At 40.8% G+C, this 19,027-nt stretch overlaps 2 protein-coding genes across 2 annotated transcripts in view; one reads left to right on the top strand and one right to left on the bottom strand.

The window, feature by feature from the left end:
- Nucleotides 1-8,729: 8,729 nt before the first annotated feature.
- Nucleotides 8,730-14,655, bottom strand: LOC121639303 (SCAN domain-containing protein 3-like). Its single transcript, XM_041984466.1, has 2 exons — nucleotides 12,483-14,655; nucleotides 8,730-8,740 (listed from the first exon to the last, which is right to left on the bottom strand). Exon 1 carries the CDS (start codon nucleotides 14,653-14,655, stop codon nucleotides 12,787-12,789), a length of 1,869 nt encoding a protein of 622 aa, XP_041840400.1. The 3' UTR covers nucleotides 8,730-8,740; nucleotides 12,483-12,786.
- The window catches only part of LOC121639874 (gastrula zinc finger protein XlCGF52.1-like), a 37,856-nt gene continuing 27,726 nt past the window's right edge, over nucleotides 8,898-19,027 (top strand). Inside the window, exon 1 of the mRNA XM_041985456.1 lies at nucleotides 8,898-8,920. The gene's annotated coding sequence lies outside the window, so the exon portion shown is untranslated. The remainder of the gene's footprint in view (nucleotides 8,921-19,027) is intronic.

The raw sequence follows: 19,027 nt of genomic DNA on the forward strand, positions 1-19,027 counted from the left end.
TGCAAGCGAGAAGATGCCATGCAGACCAGACTAAATATGGATGTGTTGCACTCATTATGAATGCCATGACCATCAGAAAACACATGCAATATCACCAAAAAAGCCAATCAATGTCCAGATTTGTGAACATGGGTGATGGAAGCAGTGAGACTGATGTTGCTACTGAGGCTCTTGTGTTCATGGTGGTTGGCCTACAAGGACATTGGAAGGCTCCTATTGCTTATTATCTCACACAGTCTCTGTGTCCAGACACACAAATGGTTCTCCTCAGTCATGCTTTGGAGAAGCTGCATGCACGGGACACCCGGGTTGTTATGTCACTATGGATGGGCATACCTCCAATGTGAGCATGGGCAACCAACTTGAATGTCAGCTTAAAAAGTTTCAAACTAGTTTCCAGCACCCAGTGACTGGCAAGAAAGTGTTTGTGATAATGGGTGCTTGCCACATGCTCAAGTTGATACGTAATGTTGCAGGTAAATGATAATTGTTGCAGACCCGTTGTTCAAATTATGATTCTGCTGTTAAAAGTCATATCTAAACATTGTCTGATCATTTGCCCAGTTATGGCTGGGCATGATGATCTCATGTTGTTATATGTACTTGTTTGAGCAGTGACAGACTCTTATTCTGCAGACATACAGTCCAACTGCAACAACTACCGGACATATCAGTTGGAGGTACATCAATCATCTCAATGATGTTCAAAAGAAAGATGCACTGCATGCTGCCAATGAAATCAATAAAAAATAAAACCCCTTGACAACATGCATGTTGATTAACTCTTCCTTTCCCATAGTGTGAAGCAATATGTTGCTCCTTTTCCCTGTTACCTTTAGATCCTTCATTAGCTGCTCTGTGCAGAAGGTTCTGGTGCTGCCTGGATCCAAGAACATATATGTTACAACGGTTCTATTACTTCTCACCACACCTGACCTTCACTGGTACAATAGAAGCTGCACAGGACACCAGTGCAACCACAGGTTTCACTATCTGTTATAAGTGTTGAATGTGGAACTTGTTGCTGTTGTTCTCACTTTCACCAACAGAAGGAAGTGACTCATCTTTGTTCAAATGCAGAATGGACTGGGAGAAAAACAAATCTCGTTTCAGGGTAATAATGTGTTAAACGTTAATCATTATGTTGAACCATGATTATAGACAGAGTTCTGTTATGTTTGACCCATGGCAACCTCTGTTTAGAATTCAGTCATAATAAATAATAGGCAACAACTGTAGCTCTTTTTTTCTTCTGTTTCTTTCTGTAGCATGGATGATGCCCAGCCAAACTTCAAAGCCAAAATTAAATATGCTTTTCCTCAATTAAAAGAGACAGGAGGCTTGAACTACTGACGATCTCAGGAAACACATGTAGTCGAAATCTAACCATAATCCCACGCTAAGAATTGGGTTACATAGTGCAATATTTGTCCAACCCTGGGACGGGCATTGGACGTTCTGTGATCTACATCAGGCCATTGCAGAAAAATATTGTTATTCAGACTGTAAATATTTCATTGCCACAAGTCATAAGTCATTTCTATTTGCTGCAAAGTATTTACACTTAAAGCTTGTTGTGTTTTTTTATTTGTGTATTATGTAGACTTCATCACTGCAACATCAGGGACCTCTGACCAGATGTTTAACCTGTGACATGGATTTCCCCTTAAATCAAATGAGACCCCACATGGTCAGATCCCCAAGGTATCAATGTGCACAACCAATATACACAATATACAATACTGCATATTCATAGGCTTCATAACATACTCAGTTCTTTGTAGAAACACTTTGGAAGATCTTTTAATTAAACATAAAAAAAAAAAAAAAAAATTGTCTACTTGTGATGGCTGCACCTACAGCCACACATGTAGGCAGTAACCCCATACAGCAACATATTTCAGTTATATTGGATTAACACTATTTTAACACTATAGAATGCTTTAGTTCTTTTTGTTAGTGTGCATGCACAATGGTCACTACAGTGGACAGCTATTCAAACATGTTTTTTTACCTATTAGGCAAGGTTGTTGCATACAAGCCACTACATTGGACATTAGTGAGTTTCACCATATACTGCCACCTGCTGGCCAGCTGGTGCAATCGCACAACAAATTCCTTCAAACCAATATGGCAGACTGATGGACAAACATGCCAAGCACCTCGGAAATATCTTGTCATTCCTTTTATAGTAGAAGACCCTTGCAAGTAAAGAAATATTAGTAATATTAATTATCAACTAAGGATACATAAAATTGTGAAAAATTTGCAGCATCGATTTTATATTGGAAGTAAATTATGATTAATCAGCTGTCCATTAAAATGGACAATATGCATCACTGACTTTATTTAAACTGAAATTCATACTGGTACTCTGCCTATTTTTGTTCTTGAAAATACATGAACAGCAGTAACTATTTCAGCCTTAAATTAACTTATTTATGTTATTACATTGTAACTTACATTTTGGTAACAAAAACCATTTTGTGTAGATTATAGCTATTCTGAGAAACAGTGTCTATTTTTTGTAGAGCTTAAGTGCAATAAGGGACAGAAAGAACTACAGGGTTGTGGAGGAAGTACCTGAGTCAAGTGAGGATGATTATAGCGACAGTGGAGATGAATGGCTGCCAGAAAAGGAAGGACTAGTGTATTCTAGCAGTAGTGACAATTAAACTGACGATGCTGAGGGAGGTGAGAATGCTGAAGATACCGAAGGAATTTAAAATGCTAGAGGAACTGAGGGTGCTGATCAAGCTGAGAAAGTTCATGATGTTCCACCTGACAGAGCTCAAGGACAGAAAAAAGCAGAAATATCTGGAAGATTGGAAACAACCAGTTTCAAGGGGACTTTCCTCCCTTTTCAGGAAAGGTAAAAGTTGAGGGAACAGAACCAGCTGATTTTAATTCATCTGTTTCCTGAAGATCTGATAACTGAAATAGTGAACAATACCAACCTGTATGCACTGAAAAAAGGAAAAGAAAATCTGGCACTGACAAAAGATGAAAATTTCTTGGAATAAACATGGTCATGCTCATGTCTTGGTTATGACATGACCCTATAGAGGGCAGAGGCTGAGGAGTCTGGAACAATGTTCAAATGTTCAAATGTCTTAAACACATCAGTTTAAGACTTTTTAATATTAATTTGTAGATTTCACATAATATATAATAAAAGTAATTCATTTGTTAAATACATATTTTCATGTTCAAAATGCATGTAGTCTGCTATAGTGGACACATAAAAAACTCTTTGAAAAATACATATTCAAAAAAGTTGAGTTGGAGATTATTTTATGCCTAAAGACTAAAAAAAAACACTTAGTTCATGCATGGCACTATTGCATTTTTATCTTAGTTAACATTTTGCTTTGTTTAACATATTTGTTTCTCTTTTACTGGTGCTGGGGGAGTCATGTGAAAGCTTGGGGGCAGAAGTGAACACGACTATCAAAGTCAAGAAACAGGAAGTACCATGGGCCTGTACCAAGCCAGCTCCTTCCAGAGGGGAGATCATTTATTTATATTTTTTTTAAATATTTAGATTTGTTGGTTTTGATTTTGAGTAGATTGATTTATTAGCTTTTTTTTGGTAATTTCTTTTTGTTTTGAGTAATAAGTAAACTAACTGTTAAGGTCTGTTTCCTTGTTGAGTTTAATTGTTAGTATTTGTTAACCCTCCATGTGTTTAGATTGGTCTGATCAGCCAGTATTTAAGTTCCCATTTGTGCAAAGTGTTATCAGTTAGTTTAAGGTTACTCTGTGTTACTGTTAAACCTTTGGTTTAGTTTAGTTAATTTGACTTCTTTTAAGGGCCTGGATGTTTTGTGAGTATTTTTTGGGGTAAATAAAACCCTTCCTTTTTTTAAACCACCTTCGTTCCTTGTTCTTCACCAGCTCAGTCAGTCACACTACTACTTGTACTGTAGGTCTCTAGAGTATTTTTGGCCACTGTTTTCCAATTATGTTAATCACTGTGAGGTGGCTGAAATTGAAATATTTAATCAAGTCATGTATAAGCACTCTAGGCAATGTTGGAATTGCTTCTCCTAGCTTGTGCTGTTTCTTTTAACCTGTAATCATATACTGTGGTAAAATGTCAGACTAATATTTGTTCTTTGTACATTTAATCTTAGCAAAGAAACCAGACACAATCATTTTAGATTGTGTGCTGCTCTGAGGTTATATGGATGGAATGAGTCCACATACTACCCCTAGAGTTCACTTAAGTCATTTATAGTGTGTCAAATGTCAAAGATTTTGCTTTGAGGTGTCAGATTTGTAAACCCTTTTCTTCAGTTTACCCCCTGTTGCTGCAGCACCCTGTGTTTACACTCAAAGTAGGGATGAACTAAAAACACGAAGCAGGTCAAACGAGCCATCCTGTAGCTTCAGTGAAGCCAAGACAGAAGAGGCACTCTTCACTAGTGGAGGAGAATGGAACAATATTTTACTCAGATGGAAGTAATTTGTTACCAGGGATGATCAGCAGCAAACACGATCTAAGTTGTGAATGATTCTTGATTTAGCTTTTTTTAATCCAGTTGATGGATGTAATTTTTTTTATCATAGACTGGAGGTCTGAACCAGATGCTGACAAGGCTGCACAGCTGTACAAGTCCAAATTACTCTCTGGACAAGAGAAGAAAAAGACACTCTTGCTTAGAATAGACTTTAAAGATTTGGTGGAAGACCAGGAAGGATTTTTAAGCTCTTTTACAAGGCTTCGAAGATTGAATGGGCTAGCTCTCATAGTTGCAAATTAGAAGGTAATGTTATAATGTTAGAGTGAGGGGTAGAGGGGCGAGAAAAGAAACATTTCCCATAAAATGTAATCAAAACACATACCTTATACCTATCCATAGGGGATGTCGCTGTTGGAGAGGGGTCAGCAGGTTGTTTCTCTCAAAAACAATGAGCTCCTGCAGTTTGGGTTCCACATGAATTTTGGTTTGTTGCAGTTGAAATAAGACTTGGTTGTGGTTGAGGCCTGTTTCAAAGACGTTGCATTCTCCTTGTTTTTAACTGTGAAACCCTGTTTAAATCTGTACAGGGATCAACAGAATTACAAGACTTTTTGAGGAAGAAGCAGATCATTTAACTACATCGGCTGCACAGTTTCTTCTTGAAAGTGACACTTTTCTTGTAGGTAGGAAGAGGAGTACCTACACTGCTTTGTTTTTCCTTAAAATAGTATTTTTCCATATTTGATGGGACTAATTTAAGTAGTTGTGTTTGAAGCTTTGACTTCATATGTATAGATATAGCCAGTTCACATGGAATCAGGTATTCCCTAACTTTTTGTGAGTAGTGTATGTAGGGAAATATAATTTACAGACTACCCACGACTATAATGTTATCATTAATTGTATACGTCTTCATAGACAATGTGCAATACAATACGTGCCAAATCAGAGATGGTACACCATATTGGCTAACAGCAGAAAAGAAGCTGTCAAGAATAGTCTAAGCTCTATTGTTGGTGGCACCATCAAGGTAAAGGTATTAACCTGGAGAATCCGTCCATGGACAACTATCCTCCATCTGTAAAAAAATGGTGCAATATATAAATAAGACAAATATTTACCACACAAAATATCTCCATGTCCTAAAACAATCTGAAAACCACCCCATTAGGCAAATGTCCCCGTGTCTTGTGTAGACCTCTCTCACAATAAGAAGATATGGGGTAATGAATATACTTAATAAACTGAAATAAATTTAATGAAAAAAAATTTTATGCCCTGAGATGACAAATAACGCTGAATTGAATTGAATTCATCCCAGGGGGAAACTGCCATGTTTTAGTAGTTTTTAAATGATAATAACAATTAAAGCCGCAAGCGGCATCCATCGGGTCCGAGCTGCGTGGACCCCGCCACCCGATGTCGCCATGACAACAGGTGGTGTAACGCGTTAAGGACCCAACCGGTATGAATCATGTCAAGTTTGGTGCAGTTCCCATGTATTCCTATGGAGATATGAGCAAACCATGTTTCATGGCGAGAAGGCTTTTTCCATCGGTTGCCACGGTTACACGCTTTCTCCTATCAGAAAGATTTGAATAGCGTTTGTTCCCCAACTTGTCAGGAAGGTTCCCACCAAGTTTGGAGTCGGTCGCCCAAATCCCCTCAGACTAGTTCGTTGAAATGGCAGTGAAACCCAAGATGGCGGATACACCGTTGCCATGGCAACAGGTGTTCGATTGACTTCTTTGCTGCACTTGGGGTGGGACACGTATGAATGCTGTGAAGTTTGGTGAAGATCCCGTGTATTTCTATGGAGATATGATGAACCCGTGTTTCATGGCGAGGAGGTTTTTTCCGTCGGTTGCTACGGTTACAGGCTTTTTCCTATTAGAAAGATTTGAATAGCGTTTGGTCCCCAACTTGTCAGGAAGGTTCCCACCAAGTTTGGAGTGGGTGTCACGAATCCCCTGGGAGTAGTTCGTCCAAATGGCAGTGAAACCCAAGATGGCGGGTACACCGTTGCCATGGCAACAGGTGTTCAATTGACTTCATTGCTGGACTTGGGGTGTTACACATATGAATACTGTCAAGTTTGGTGCAAATCCCATGTATTCCTATGGAGATATGAGCAAACCGTGTTTCTTGGCAAGGTCATTTTCCATCGGTTGCCACGGTAACACGCTTTTTCCTATTAGAAAGATTTGAGGAGCATTTGGTCCCCAACTTGTCAAGAAGCTTCCCTCCAAGTTTGGAGTCAGTCGCACGAATCCACTCAGACTAGTTCGTTCAAATGACAGTGAAATCCAAGATGGCGGGCAGTCCGTTGCCATGGCAACAGGTGTTCCATTGACATCAATGCTGGACTTGGGGTGTCACAAGTGTGAATCCTGTCAAGTTTGGTGCAGATCCCACGTATTCCTATGGAGATATAAGCAAACGGTGTTTCATGGCGAGGGCATTCTTCCGTCGGTTGCCACGGTTACACGCTTCTTCCTATTAGAAAGATTTGAGGAGCGTTTGATCCCCAACTTGTCATGAAGCTTCCCACCAAGTTTGGAGTCAATCGCACGAATCCCCTCAGACTAGTTCGTTCAAATAGCAGTGAAATCCAAGATGGCGGGCACCCCGTTGCCATAGCAACAGGTGTTCAATTGACTTCTTTGCTGGACTTGGGGTGTCACACGTATGAATCCTGTGAAGTTTGGTGCAGATCCCAAGTATTTCTATGGAGATATGAGCAAACCGTGTTTCATGGCGAGAAGGCGTTTTTCCGTCGGTTGCCACGGTAACACGCTTTCTGCTATTAGAAAGATTTGAGGAGCGTTTGGTCCCCAACTTCTCAGTAAGCTTCCCACCAAGTTTGGAGTCAGTCGCACGAATCCCCTCTGACTAGTTCGTTCAAATACGATGTGTGTAAAGTGCAAAAAATGGGAAAAAAATGGCCGCACACGCCAAGATGGCGGGCGCCCCGTTGCCATGGCGACATGTGTTACATTGAGTTTTTTGGTCATCTCGGGGTGGTGCACGTGTGTGGCGAGTTTCGTCTTCCTACGTTGAAGTAGACTTCCGGGGCCCCATTCATGTGGTGATTTTTGGTGACTGTAGGTGGCGCTGTTGAGCCGTTTTTGCATTGAAGTGTATGCGGACCTTATCATATCCGAGTTACGCCGAGCTTGACGTGTGTGGCAAGTTTCACAACTTTTCATGGGTGTTTAGGGGGTCATATTTGGGGTCGAAGCGCTTAGAAGAACGGAGGAGAATAAACATTTCAACCACAATAGGGCCTTGCCATACTTCGTATGGCTCGGACCCTAATAATAACTGATTAGAAAAAGATGTTGCCTTGTTCCAGAGCGTGATGACTGCTGGAAGGAATGATCTCTGAATTAGGGAATGAATTTTTTCAAATACAAAAGTTTCAACTTTACCAATATACGCATTCAAAAAACAAAGATTCAATATGAAATATGGTAATTTGGATTCAGTTTTTTTAAGCAATTATTCAAACAGGCATATTCAAATTCAAATTCAAATTGAATGATTCAAATTCAAATATAAAGAATTCAGATTCGCTCCCCAGTGGCACAAAGCTTATCCCATACCCCAGCACCAAACTCAGTCACAACTCAGCAGTGCACCGCAAAGGTGAAATTGCACGTCATGCGGCCTTCCGCACAGCTGTGACAATCAGCACACTGCAACGCTGCAAAGAATCACGTGGGTGTAAATACCCAAGGACTGCCACAGCCCCAGCGGAGAAGGAAAGAGATTATGGCACTTAAGGTCACAGGGGAGGAAATGTTGACAGAACTGTCAGCGTACAGCGCATACTAAACGGACAAACACCTGCCCAAATATAAAGGCACTCTACTCCGCTCAGCAATTACCGCCATATTCGCTACACCTTACGCCTTCGATGGGGAAGCGAGGAGATTGGAGTAAGAAAAACCTACTCCACCACATATATATTGTAGTGGACTCTTAATTACATAATTCACCGTGCAATAATATAAACTGGTGTTTCATGTTATAGCAAGTTGTTCACTGTTGCTCGGTAACCCCAAGACAGTATCTGGGGTTTCCTGTGGTCTGTCTCCATGGTCGCCTCCACATTGTTTTCCAAAAAGTCTGTTCTTCTGTTTTGAATAAAACGACACGAGTTGTGTAGTTGAAGTGATATATATACATATATATATATATACACACACACACACACACACATATATATATACACATATATATATATATATATATTTATGTATGTGACACTCCTTACCAGTAGTTGGTGGTAATGCGCACCTCTACGTTGTTTGCTAAGCGCCAAAAGGCTTAAGAAGAAGACGAACAGGAGGAGGAGGAGGAGGAGGAGGAAGAGGAAGAGGAAGAGGAATAATAATAATAATAATAATAATATTACAAAGTCTCGAGGATCCGCTTCACTTCGTTTGAAGGTATTTCTGCAACATTATTTAATGAAAAGTTTAAACTCCATCTGGAGACTCCGACGTATCTGGATACTGACAATTGTTGGTTTCTGTCCTCTGCGGAGACCAGCTCGTTTGGGAGAAACGACAGGACCGAAGAAGGATCAGACTAAGACTTGTTATCGAGGGACGCCTCGTCGGGAAGGGAGGTGAGAATTTACATATGTTGGTGTGATGTGTTTGCCTTTATCGGTAAGTGTTAATATTTCCGGGAACTTCGTGGTTGTGGTGTTTGGTGCTTAGTGGGTTCAGTTGTGCGGCGGAGCGGTGGCTCTGTGGGGTTGATGTGGTTTTGAGTTGCGGTGGAAAATGTTTATTTTTCTGTAAGTCTTGCTTTCTCTGCAAGACTGAACTGAAAAAATGAAACAGATTAAATGAAATACTGTGATGGCCGGCAGGACGTGTTGAAATAATGGAGGAAGAGTTATTCTGTAAAGAGCTACTTGCGTTCCCGTTCTCCCTCCTCCTCCTTAACTTTCTCTCCCTCAGACCTGCCTTAAAGTGGAAATGAAACGGTCAACTAAATTAACATTATTTACTAGATTGTGACCTATACTTATGAGTAATTATATAACAAACGTGACAATTATGGACATATAAAAGAAAAACGTAGGACTGGTTCAGTTTTCGTAGCAAGGGCGCCGCCATCTTGCAGTACTATCAACTGTGACGTTACTGGGTTGGTTGGTGTCGCGGTCCCTGATTAGAGTCCACTTGTCTGCGTCAAAGTGAGAGAGAAAACTGAATGAACGATGGAGACTGGTGAACCAAGGGAGGACAGAAAGCAAAGAGGGACTTTACTATATTGCTCCAAAAACCAGTTTTAGAGTTCAGTCCGAGGCTGTTTCATTTCCACTTTAACCCCACAAACATTCAAAGCATCACCTTCAGTCTGTCCTCCCAGAACATTTGAACAGGCGGGGGCACCGCCAGGAATTTGGGGTCCCATGAAAGAGAAGGACCCCCCCCATAAATATTTGATGCAAGATTAAAAGCTGCCATAAAGATGCACTGGACACCATTATTTACAGTTTTAATGTCTTTTTTTCTTTCATAGTAAACTTCCAATATTGTAAAATTCTCTTAACATGAAAGAAAGTTAAATTTATATTATTTCGTCACTAGATTGCAAACTTTACAGCAGATATGCCCTCTGCCCTGGATGGCTGGGGCCTTCCTCTGCCACCCTCTATGTGCGTTCAGGGTCGTCTTCATGGTGGTCTGGCTTGGATTTGTGCTCCAGGATTGCTGCTGCTCGCCCGGGTCTCTGGGTCGCCCTTGTCTGCCTCTAGCTTTGTAGAGACGTGGTCGCATTTGCAGGATCACATCTCTGATGCCTCCTCTGCATGCTGACAGTCACTGAGTCATCCAGTGGTTTTATACACTAAGAGATACTTCTGTTTATGTTCTTTTGTGTGTTTCTGGTAGATTGTTGTTGTTGCGATACATCTTGTTAATTTTTTTTTTCTTTTTCTTTTTCTTTTTTTTTTTTTTTTTTAGTAACTCCTTATGATTGTCAGCTTAGTTTACCAGTAAAAGATGTAGGAAATTATCTGCTGTGTTTCTATACAGGTGTAGCAGCTGGTTGTCTGGTGTTGGGTAGGATTGAAGCTTGTTGCTTCTTTCTACTTTGTCTCCTCTTTCTTTTTACTGCTTTCCTTTTTACTTCTCTTCACTATTCTACTTTTTTTCTGTCCCCTCCTGTCAGGTCCAGCAAATTTACATAAATTCCATAATTTAATATAAATAAGATTAAAAAAAATAATAAAACATCAGATTATCAAGAGGAACCTTATAAACACGAAGCTCCTTTTAGCAAAGCAAATTTGACCAGGACAACACAGCAAGACAAGTTAGAAAAAAACGTTTTTTTCATGTAAATTAGCGTTTTTAACTCTTTCCTGCAAAAATAACTGTGTGAGATTGGTAAAAAAGTATTCAACTTTTTTAAAATATAAAAATAACAAAATATTTTAATTTAGATCTAGTACTTGCAGGTCCAATAAATATTCCTTACGTTCCTCAATCAGCAACAACTTTACTTTTCTAATGAACAGACCCAGTTAAACTGCTTTGTTTAAAGGGAATCTGATCCCAGTTTGGTCCCAGTTTAACGTCATCATGGCAAAGTTGACAGTTTATGGAAACTGTGTACAGTAAATGTCTCAATTTTCTTAACACATTCAGTGGAGCCAATCTGATGGAGTTAGCATGTTGCTACATTTGTACTAAAATAATGCAAACATTTACAGCACTGTGGTGCTAAGCTCGTTGCTTACATAGATGCTAACATTAGCTTCATATTACAGTGACTTACTTCTACAGGTGTGTTTTTAAGGTGGATGAAGGTGGGTGTGGTGGAGCCAGACTCCTGGCTTTTTATACCACAGATATTGCAGTTTGCTGCTCTTATATTGGTAGCTTTTTACCAAGTTTTAACACCCAAAAGTTCCAACTGTGTTGCAGCAACAGATGTGTTGACACTACTATTGTTGTAATTGTGTGTGTGTGTGTGCGCTGGGGATACGTCAGTGTTACGTCTGGGAAATGACAGCAGACAGGAGATCAGACAGGGAGGAGATCATAAAAAATAATCGTTCGTGACCCTCAAATCGTGAGGTTGAGTCTTGAGTCACTGGAAATGTGACTCAAGTCCACGTCTCTAACATGAGGGATTTTCCTGCTGGGTGTGTGTGGTGGCTCAGGGGAGAAGCTGCTGTCAAGTTGTTTATATTGATACACTTTGATCAATCAAGACTATCTACTTTGTTTGTTCCAGCTAAAGGTAGATCAGCCTTTAATACTTTTTGAAACATGACTGCTGCTGTAACTATTATAGAAGTCACCTGCTTCCAGCTGTTGTTTACCTGCAGTGCTGCTGCTTCTTGGCTGACTTGTAGTTGTTTTCCACCACACAGAACATTGATACAATGCCTACTTTTAATTTCAACATAAACAAATGCTTTGAACCAGCTTAACCATAACTTTTTAACTGAACAGAAAAAGCACCAGAAGAAATTCTATCTCCTGATGAAAGGCTGGAGGAAGTCTATCACGTTCTCCAATTCTGTTAAATGAAACTGCAGTTCCCCAAAGCTGCTGTCCCTGCATTTCTGGCAACTGGGTGAAGTCATCACTCATTCTGAAACGCAGTTGTCACAACCAATCAGACTGCACCAGCAGGGTGGTACCACTCGTCTGGCCATCATGTCTGCAAGCAAAATTGAAAATGATAGATTACGTATCATTATAAACAAAGGTACTTATCTTCATGGCATTTTTAACTGCACTGTTTGTGTGATCTCAACTGGGTAAACACTTCTCTAGAAAATATGAGCGTTTTAAGTTCAAAATTATTTTATTGACTCGTTTTGCCATGTGATATGGCAGCTTAGCACAGCAGTTAAACGTAACTTAGGAGTTCACAGCACTTTGATTTCAGAAACAGTGAACAATCTGTTGTAATCCTTACTTGTCCTCCACTGGGCTTTAATTTTTATAATTTTTTATTTTATTACTTCAGGATCACTGTATGCCTTAAAGCAGCGGTCCCCAACCTTTCTTACCTCACGGACCGGTTAAATGTCAGACAATATTTTCAGGGACCGGCCTTTAAAGTGTGGCGGATAAATACAACAAAATAATATGATATGACCTGCATGAAAACTGTGGTATTTTCTAAATATAACAATAAACGCGAATCAAGACATGAGCAACGTCCTCTCTGCCCGCAACGCTCTCTGGTCGCTATGGTAACGTTTAAACGTCCCTTCAAAATAAGATACACCGCAAATACAAAGTGCATGACAAATCCGACTCACCACAGTGCTGAATCAGTGGGAGCCCTGAGCTTGTTTGTCTGCAGTCAGGTGGTCCCATCTAGGGGTGATAGGAGACAGTGACACCCGAAGTGTGTGGCTTATGTCCAGTCTACTTCGTAATTTTGTTTTGGTTGCCGTCACCGCAGAAAACCCCGCCTCACACAGGTAGGATGTCGGAAATGGCAACAGTGTTTTCAGTGCTGTTGTGGCGATCTCAGGATATTCAGCCATGACTTTGATCCAGAACACCGGCAGAGTTGTTGTCTCGAACATGCTTTTAAGGCTGCCTTCATTTGCGATCTCCAGCAGTTGATCTTGTTCTTGCACGGACATGTTGGATTCACCTGGTTTGTTGAGAAATGGGTTGCGGATCCATTCTTTGGCAGTTCGTGGATCTTTTGTGGTTGGGAAGTAGCGCTCAAACTCGTTCAATAGCAAGGACAGGTGATCGTGCACCAGCTGGGAGAATGAAGGCTCTGACTCTGTCTCTTCCAAAATCCCTGCTACTGTTTGAAATATGTCAAATATGCCTCTGTTCACGCGCCGTCTCCACAAATCCAATTTGGCTTTAAATGCAGCTACTTTATCTGCCAACTTGAAGACAGTGGTCATTTTCCCCTGGAGTGACAGATTGAGTTCATTGAGCTGGCTGAAAATGTCGCACAAGTAAGCAAGTTTAGCGACCCATTCCTTGTCACTGAAATGTGCAGCCAGCGGTGACTTTTTTTCTGAAAGAAATCTCTGCAGCGGCTCACGTAATTCAAACACTCTGGCCAGCAATTTCCCTCGGGATAACCATCTTATTTCTGTGTATAAGAGAAGGCGTCTGTGCTCCATGTCCATCTCCTCACAAAGTTGCTCGAACAGGCGCGAGTTAAGAGCATGTGCTTTGATGTGGTTAATAACTTTAACAACATCATTCAATACGCTGTTAAGTTCCGGTGGCATTTTTCGGCTAGCCAGCATTTCCCTGTGAATGACACAATGTGTAGACTCACATTCAGGTGCAACCTCCTTAATCCGAGCAGTTAAACCAGACAGCCGTCCGGTCATGGCAGCAGCCCCGTCTGTGCATATGCCGACACAAAAGGTCCATTTCAGATTTCCTGATATATAATCATCAAGGGACTTGAATAGTTCTGCGGCCGTGGTTTTGGTTGGCAATGACAGTGCACATAAGATATCCTCATGCACATCCTCCTGATGAGCATATCGCACATAAACGAGTAGTATTGCCTTGTTGTCAATATCTGTAGACTCATCAACCTGAAGTGCATACCATGGTGATGTATTAATCCTCTCCAGCAATTGTGTCTCAATGTCCTCCGCTATTTCCTCGATGCGCCGAGAGATGGTGCTGGCCGAAAGAGGCACCTGTGCTATCTTTTTAACTGCAGCCTCGCCTAGAAGTTCACGGCAGATGTCTTTAGTGGCGGGCAGAATCAATTCTTCGCCAATGGTGAATGGCTTTTTAGACTTAGCAATACGATTAGCCACCAAGTATGATGCTTTCAGTGCACTCACATTTGTTGATGTGGTGGCCCTCAGTAATTGTTTCTGTCCTTCTTGTTCACGCTTTTTTCTTTCAAAATACTCCAACGGCTTGTCTTTTAATGCAGGGTGCTTGGTCTCCAAGTGGCGAAGCAGTTTTGAGGGCTTCATTGCCTCATTAGAGAGTCGGTCGCCGCATATTATGCAGAGTGGGCTTGGTGCATGGGAATCTCCCGTTGGGATAAATCCGTATTTTAAGTAGGAATCCTGATACTGTCTATTAAATGTAGCTTTCTTTTTCTTGGAAGTAGAAGGCTCCTCTTCTGTCTCCTGGCTGGGCCTTTTCCCCTTGGCAAAGAAACTTTCCAAAGACGTTTGTTTTTTACTCATTTTGCTAGCTCCTGGGTTTAATTTTAGCGGTAACATATCACGTGACCGAGAAGCGCCTTGGCCTGCGTCAAGAGTCACGTCGACGGATGTAATGGAGAATTGGACAATTTTTCAAAATAAAACATCTTTCAGATTCCGAAATAAATAAAACGGAAGTAATGTAAGCTATTTATTCTTTCTGTGCGGCCCGGTACCAAATGACCCACGGACCGGTACCGGTCCGTGGCCCGGGGGTTGGGGACCGCTGCCTTAAAGTACATTTTAATGTTGTTTTATATGGGTCAACCATACAGTCTATGGCAGGGGTGGCCAACGTCGGTCCTCAAGAGCCACAATCCTGCATGTTTTCCATGCATCCCTGCACCAACACACCTGACTCAAATTAAATGGATCCAACAGCCTATAAGGATCTGCACAATGACTCATTAGTTAAAGTCAGGTGTGCAGGACAGGGATGCATGTATAACCTGCAGGATTGTGGCTCTCGAGGACCGACGTTGGCCACTCCTGGTCTATGGGGTCAACGCAGTTATTTATGTATGTATAATATAATATCCAATGTGCTTGCAAGATGTTACACGTTAATCTAGGCTTTTAATTTGAAAGAATTATTCCAACTTCCGGGCCGTCTGTTAACATGTCTTCATCTTTCAATTCAGAAAGGGGGGAAAAAAAAAAAGAATTGCCAAAATCCAAAAATGGGCCAGTTTTTAAATATGTTTTTTTCTTCTTTTTTTGTCTTTGAATTCTGGGAATAGGAAAGGAAAATTGGTTCTGTTTTGACAGTTTTGATTGTAAATGAAAAAACAGAAAAATTATGGTACTTCCGTTTTTCCGATTTTGGTTTAAAATGAAAAAACAAATTGCCTGAACGTATACGGACCAGTAAACCCAGAGACCCTCCATTACAGATCTCTGCTGGCTTCAGCTCTCTCTGTACAGCCGCTCGCTCTGTTCCTGGAAGACCTGCAGCATGTTGAAGCGTGCATCGCTTTGCCTCTGCTGTTCAGCATCTAACAGCTTGTCCTGCACAATAGCCAGAAGAGTGTCGGCCCTTTTTCTATTTAATGGAAAAACGGGGAGGGTGGAGACAGATACTTAACACACAGCAACTATAATAAAATATTTTGAATTGTAATATAAAACTCAACAAGATGCCTGTGCAATGAAATAGAATGTTTTTTTTTTTAACCAGGTCTAGGGTGGCAGAGTGTGCTGGCTGGTGCTGGGTGATGGTGGTTGACGCTGGTTCTGGTTTAGTTGCTGAATAAACATTTTAGAATAAAAAACAAGTTATAAACAAGAAGGATGGCTAATAAAGTCAACCTTTCATTATAATATATAGTGTAAAATTCTCCATTGTCCAGGAGTGCACAAGTTAATAGCAGTCATTTCAAATTAAATTAAAAAATTAAGTTTAAGTTTAATTGAAATGACTGTGTCTGCTATTACAATCAGTTCTGTGTGGCTCTATCAATTCGCCCTTTTCTATTTAAACCAGTATCTGTATATAAGCATACATGGTCTGTTTTTTTACATTTGACTTTTGTATCTCTATTAAATCAAGAACAGATATTTTTATGTGCATTAAAGCTGTTTTATTTACCTGATCTATGCGGCAAGGGCTGCTGGTGGCAGCAGGAGCATCCAGGATGCTGTTTGACTCCGTCTCTGATGAAGTGAACATGGATCAGAACCATATTATATAGGGATGCACCGAAATGAAGATTCTTGGCCAAAACCGAAAATAAGGAAACCAAGGCCGAAAACCAAAACACAGAAAGAATTAATTATGCTAGTTATTAGTACCATTGCATTCATGGCTATGAATGTGTACTAACCTCATTAAAATCCAGGCATTGCAATTGTATAACTTAATATAACTGTTTCAAAGAATAAATAAATTACAAAATTATGAAAATATTTATTTAGCACATTCCAACAATGTACAATAATAAAGTAATACAAAATAAAATTAAGAATAAAATACTATTTTCTCTTTAGGACTACTAGAACAACGTGCATTCAGAACAAGTGCAGCTGCTGAAAAATATAAACATATTTTTTGTTGGCCTGCAACATAATAGTGTATCAAAACAAAGATTGCAAAACAAAAACTTAACAGGTTAATTTTAGGCCTTTAACAATAACAAATGCTCCAAGAACTACAGATGTGCAAAGTGGAAAACAAATATTTAAACAACACCCTTCTACTTCTTGAGTTAAAGTGGTAGGTTTTTCATAATGAAGAGCAGTTTCTCTGCTTTATCACAGTGAAGTCTGTTCCTCTTCTCATCGAGAACACGAGCTGTTGCACTGAACAGTCTCTCGCTGTCAGTGCTTGTGCACGGAGCAGACAAGTACTTGCGTGCCAACTTTGCCAGGTCAGGAAAGTGGCTCTGGTTATTTCTCCAGTAGGCAAGAGGGTTATCACTTCTGGGGATGGGGGCTTCAGAAAGATAAACATCTAACTGTTGAGCGGTTGAGCTTGTTGACTGTCTTACATTTGAGAAAATTTTTTTTTAAATAGGGCCAGGGCATAAATAAACATTTTTGTCAAATTAAGAAAAAATGGCTAGCAGAAAATAAAATCGGATTGTCACATATAGTAAATCAGAACAGAATAGCCTACCTGTTATTATTTGTGGCACTCTCATGCAGGATCTCACTGAACATATCAGACAACGAGGGTGCATGCCCCTCATGTGATGCAGAGAGACGAGGCCTTTTTTCTGCTCCCTGCGCTTCTCCATCTCCAGGCGGCGGCGGGTTCTCTGCATCCATCGCGGCCTGGATCATCTCTCGGGCGCGCTGCTTTATTCCCACATCTAAGTAATGATCTTTATAATGCGGATCGAGTACAGTCACGATGAAGTGCAGAGGATCCGAATAGATCTCAGTGAAACGGGTGCTGACTGACTGTAAGAGCGTACTTCTCATTGTTTTCACGCCATGGTCCGTCTCAACCTCCTTGCTAAGAAGACGCTTTAGTGCTGCGATTAAAGGAATAACGTCTGCTACAGATGCATAAGAGGAGCTGATCTCTTTAGTTAGCTGGTCAAAGGGGGCAAGAAGAGAGAGAATGTTCTCTATTAAGACTCACTGGTGTGAAGTAAATGTCGCAGGGAGCTTGTGATCTGCGCTGTATGCAGCCAAGACTCGTTTTTGCACAAGGAGACTTTCCAGCATGTAATACGTGCTGTTCTAACGTATACTCACGTCTTGTTGGAACCATTTTATTGGTGTTCCAAACTGATCTTGCATAGACTGTAAGCGGGAATAGGCCAGCTGCGAATGTTTAAAGTCGCCAACAATCCTTCTGCCTATAGCCAGTACGTCTTTTATGCTGCGCTGAGACAACACTCCCTCATTCACAGCCAGATGTAGTGTGTGGGCCATGCACCGTATTCCTTTCATATGGCTTTCTTCTGTCGCTTTTGTCATGTTTCTTGCATTGTCACTGACTATTAGCTGGCACTTTAGATTGGTCGATATGCCAGGTGTCGAACATACTGGCGAATGCATCGAAAATGGCTGCTGCTATATGTGACCCTCGAAACTCTTGTGAATGGAGCAGAATCTTTTGCAGCTGGAAATCAGCGTCAATCCATTGTGCGGTTAGACTGAGCATACTGGTGAGGCTGACGTCTGAGCTCCATATGTCTGTTGTAAAACTGATTGCTGAAATATTAGCAGCTATAAGCGCATGGACGAGAGTTGCAACAACGTTAAACAACTCAGGTAAACACACGTCTGGGAAATGTCGCCTGCTCGGCATGGCATAACGGGGCTCAAAGTGTTCGATCAGCCTACGAAATCCCACATCTTCTACGACAGAGGATGGCTGATCATCTAAGGCAATGAATTCCATAATCTTTTGTGTAATCCCTTTTGCCTTGGCACCGTCACTGGGAAACTTCTTTGCCTTTTCAAAAACTTCCGCCACAGACGGAGTGGGCGTGCTCGGAGGAATTTTCCTTTTCTGTGCCACATTCCTCTCATACTCGGCATAGCAGTCAGGATGTTTGGATTTCAGGTGATAAATTAAACCCGACGTGGAGAAATTCTTTGCAGATGCACCTCCTCTTGAAATTTCATCATTACACGTTTTGCAAATCGCTATCCGTGGGTCTTTTTCAGATATACTGAAATACTTCCACGCTGCAGACATGTTGGCCCTTCCAGAAAAGACTATGTTGGCTGCGTTTTTTGTTTGCGTCATCACAACGTCCTGTTTTGGTTGTGTTGTTTCGATGAAAAGTCTTTCGACTGAAAACCGATAATGCACTTTTAGGCTATTTTCGACCAAAATTTTTCGTCAGCCAAATATTCGCTGCACCCCTAATATTATATACAGAAAAGATAGAAAAAA

This window comes from Melanotaenia boesemani, chromosome 5 (assembly GCF_017639745.1).
Source record: "Melanotaenia boesemani isolate fMelBoe1 chromosome 5, fMelBoe1.pri, whole genome shotgun sequence".
NCBI lineage: Eukaryota > Metazoa > Chordata > Actinopteri > Atheriniformes > Melanotaeniidae > Melanotaenia > Melanotaenia boesemani.

Bases quoted from the DNA above. Each gene is read 5' to 3' on its own strand.
- LOC121639303 (XM_041984466.1), bottom strand. From the start codon at position 14,655: ATGAGTAAAAAACAAACGTCTTTGGAAAGTTTCTTTGCCAAGGGGAAA.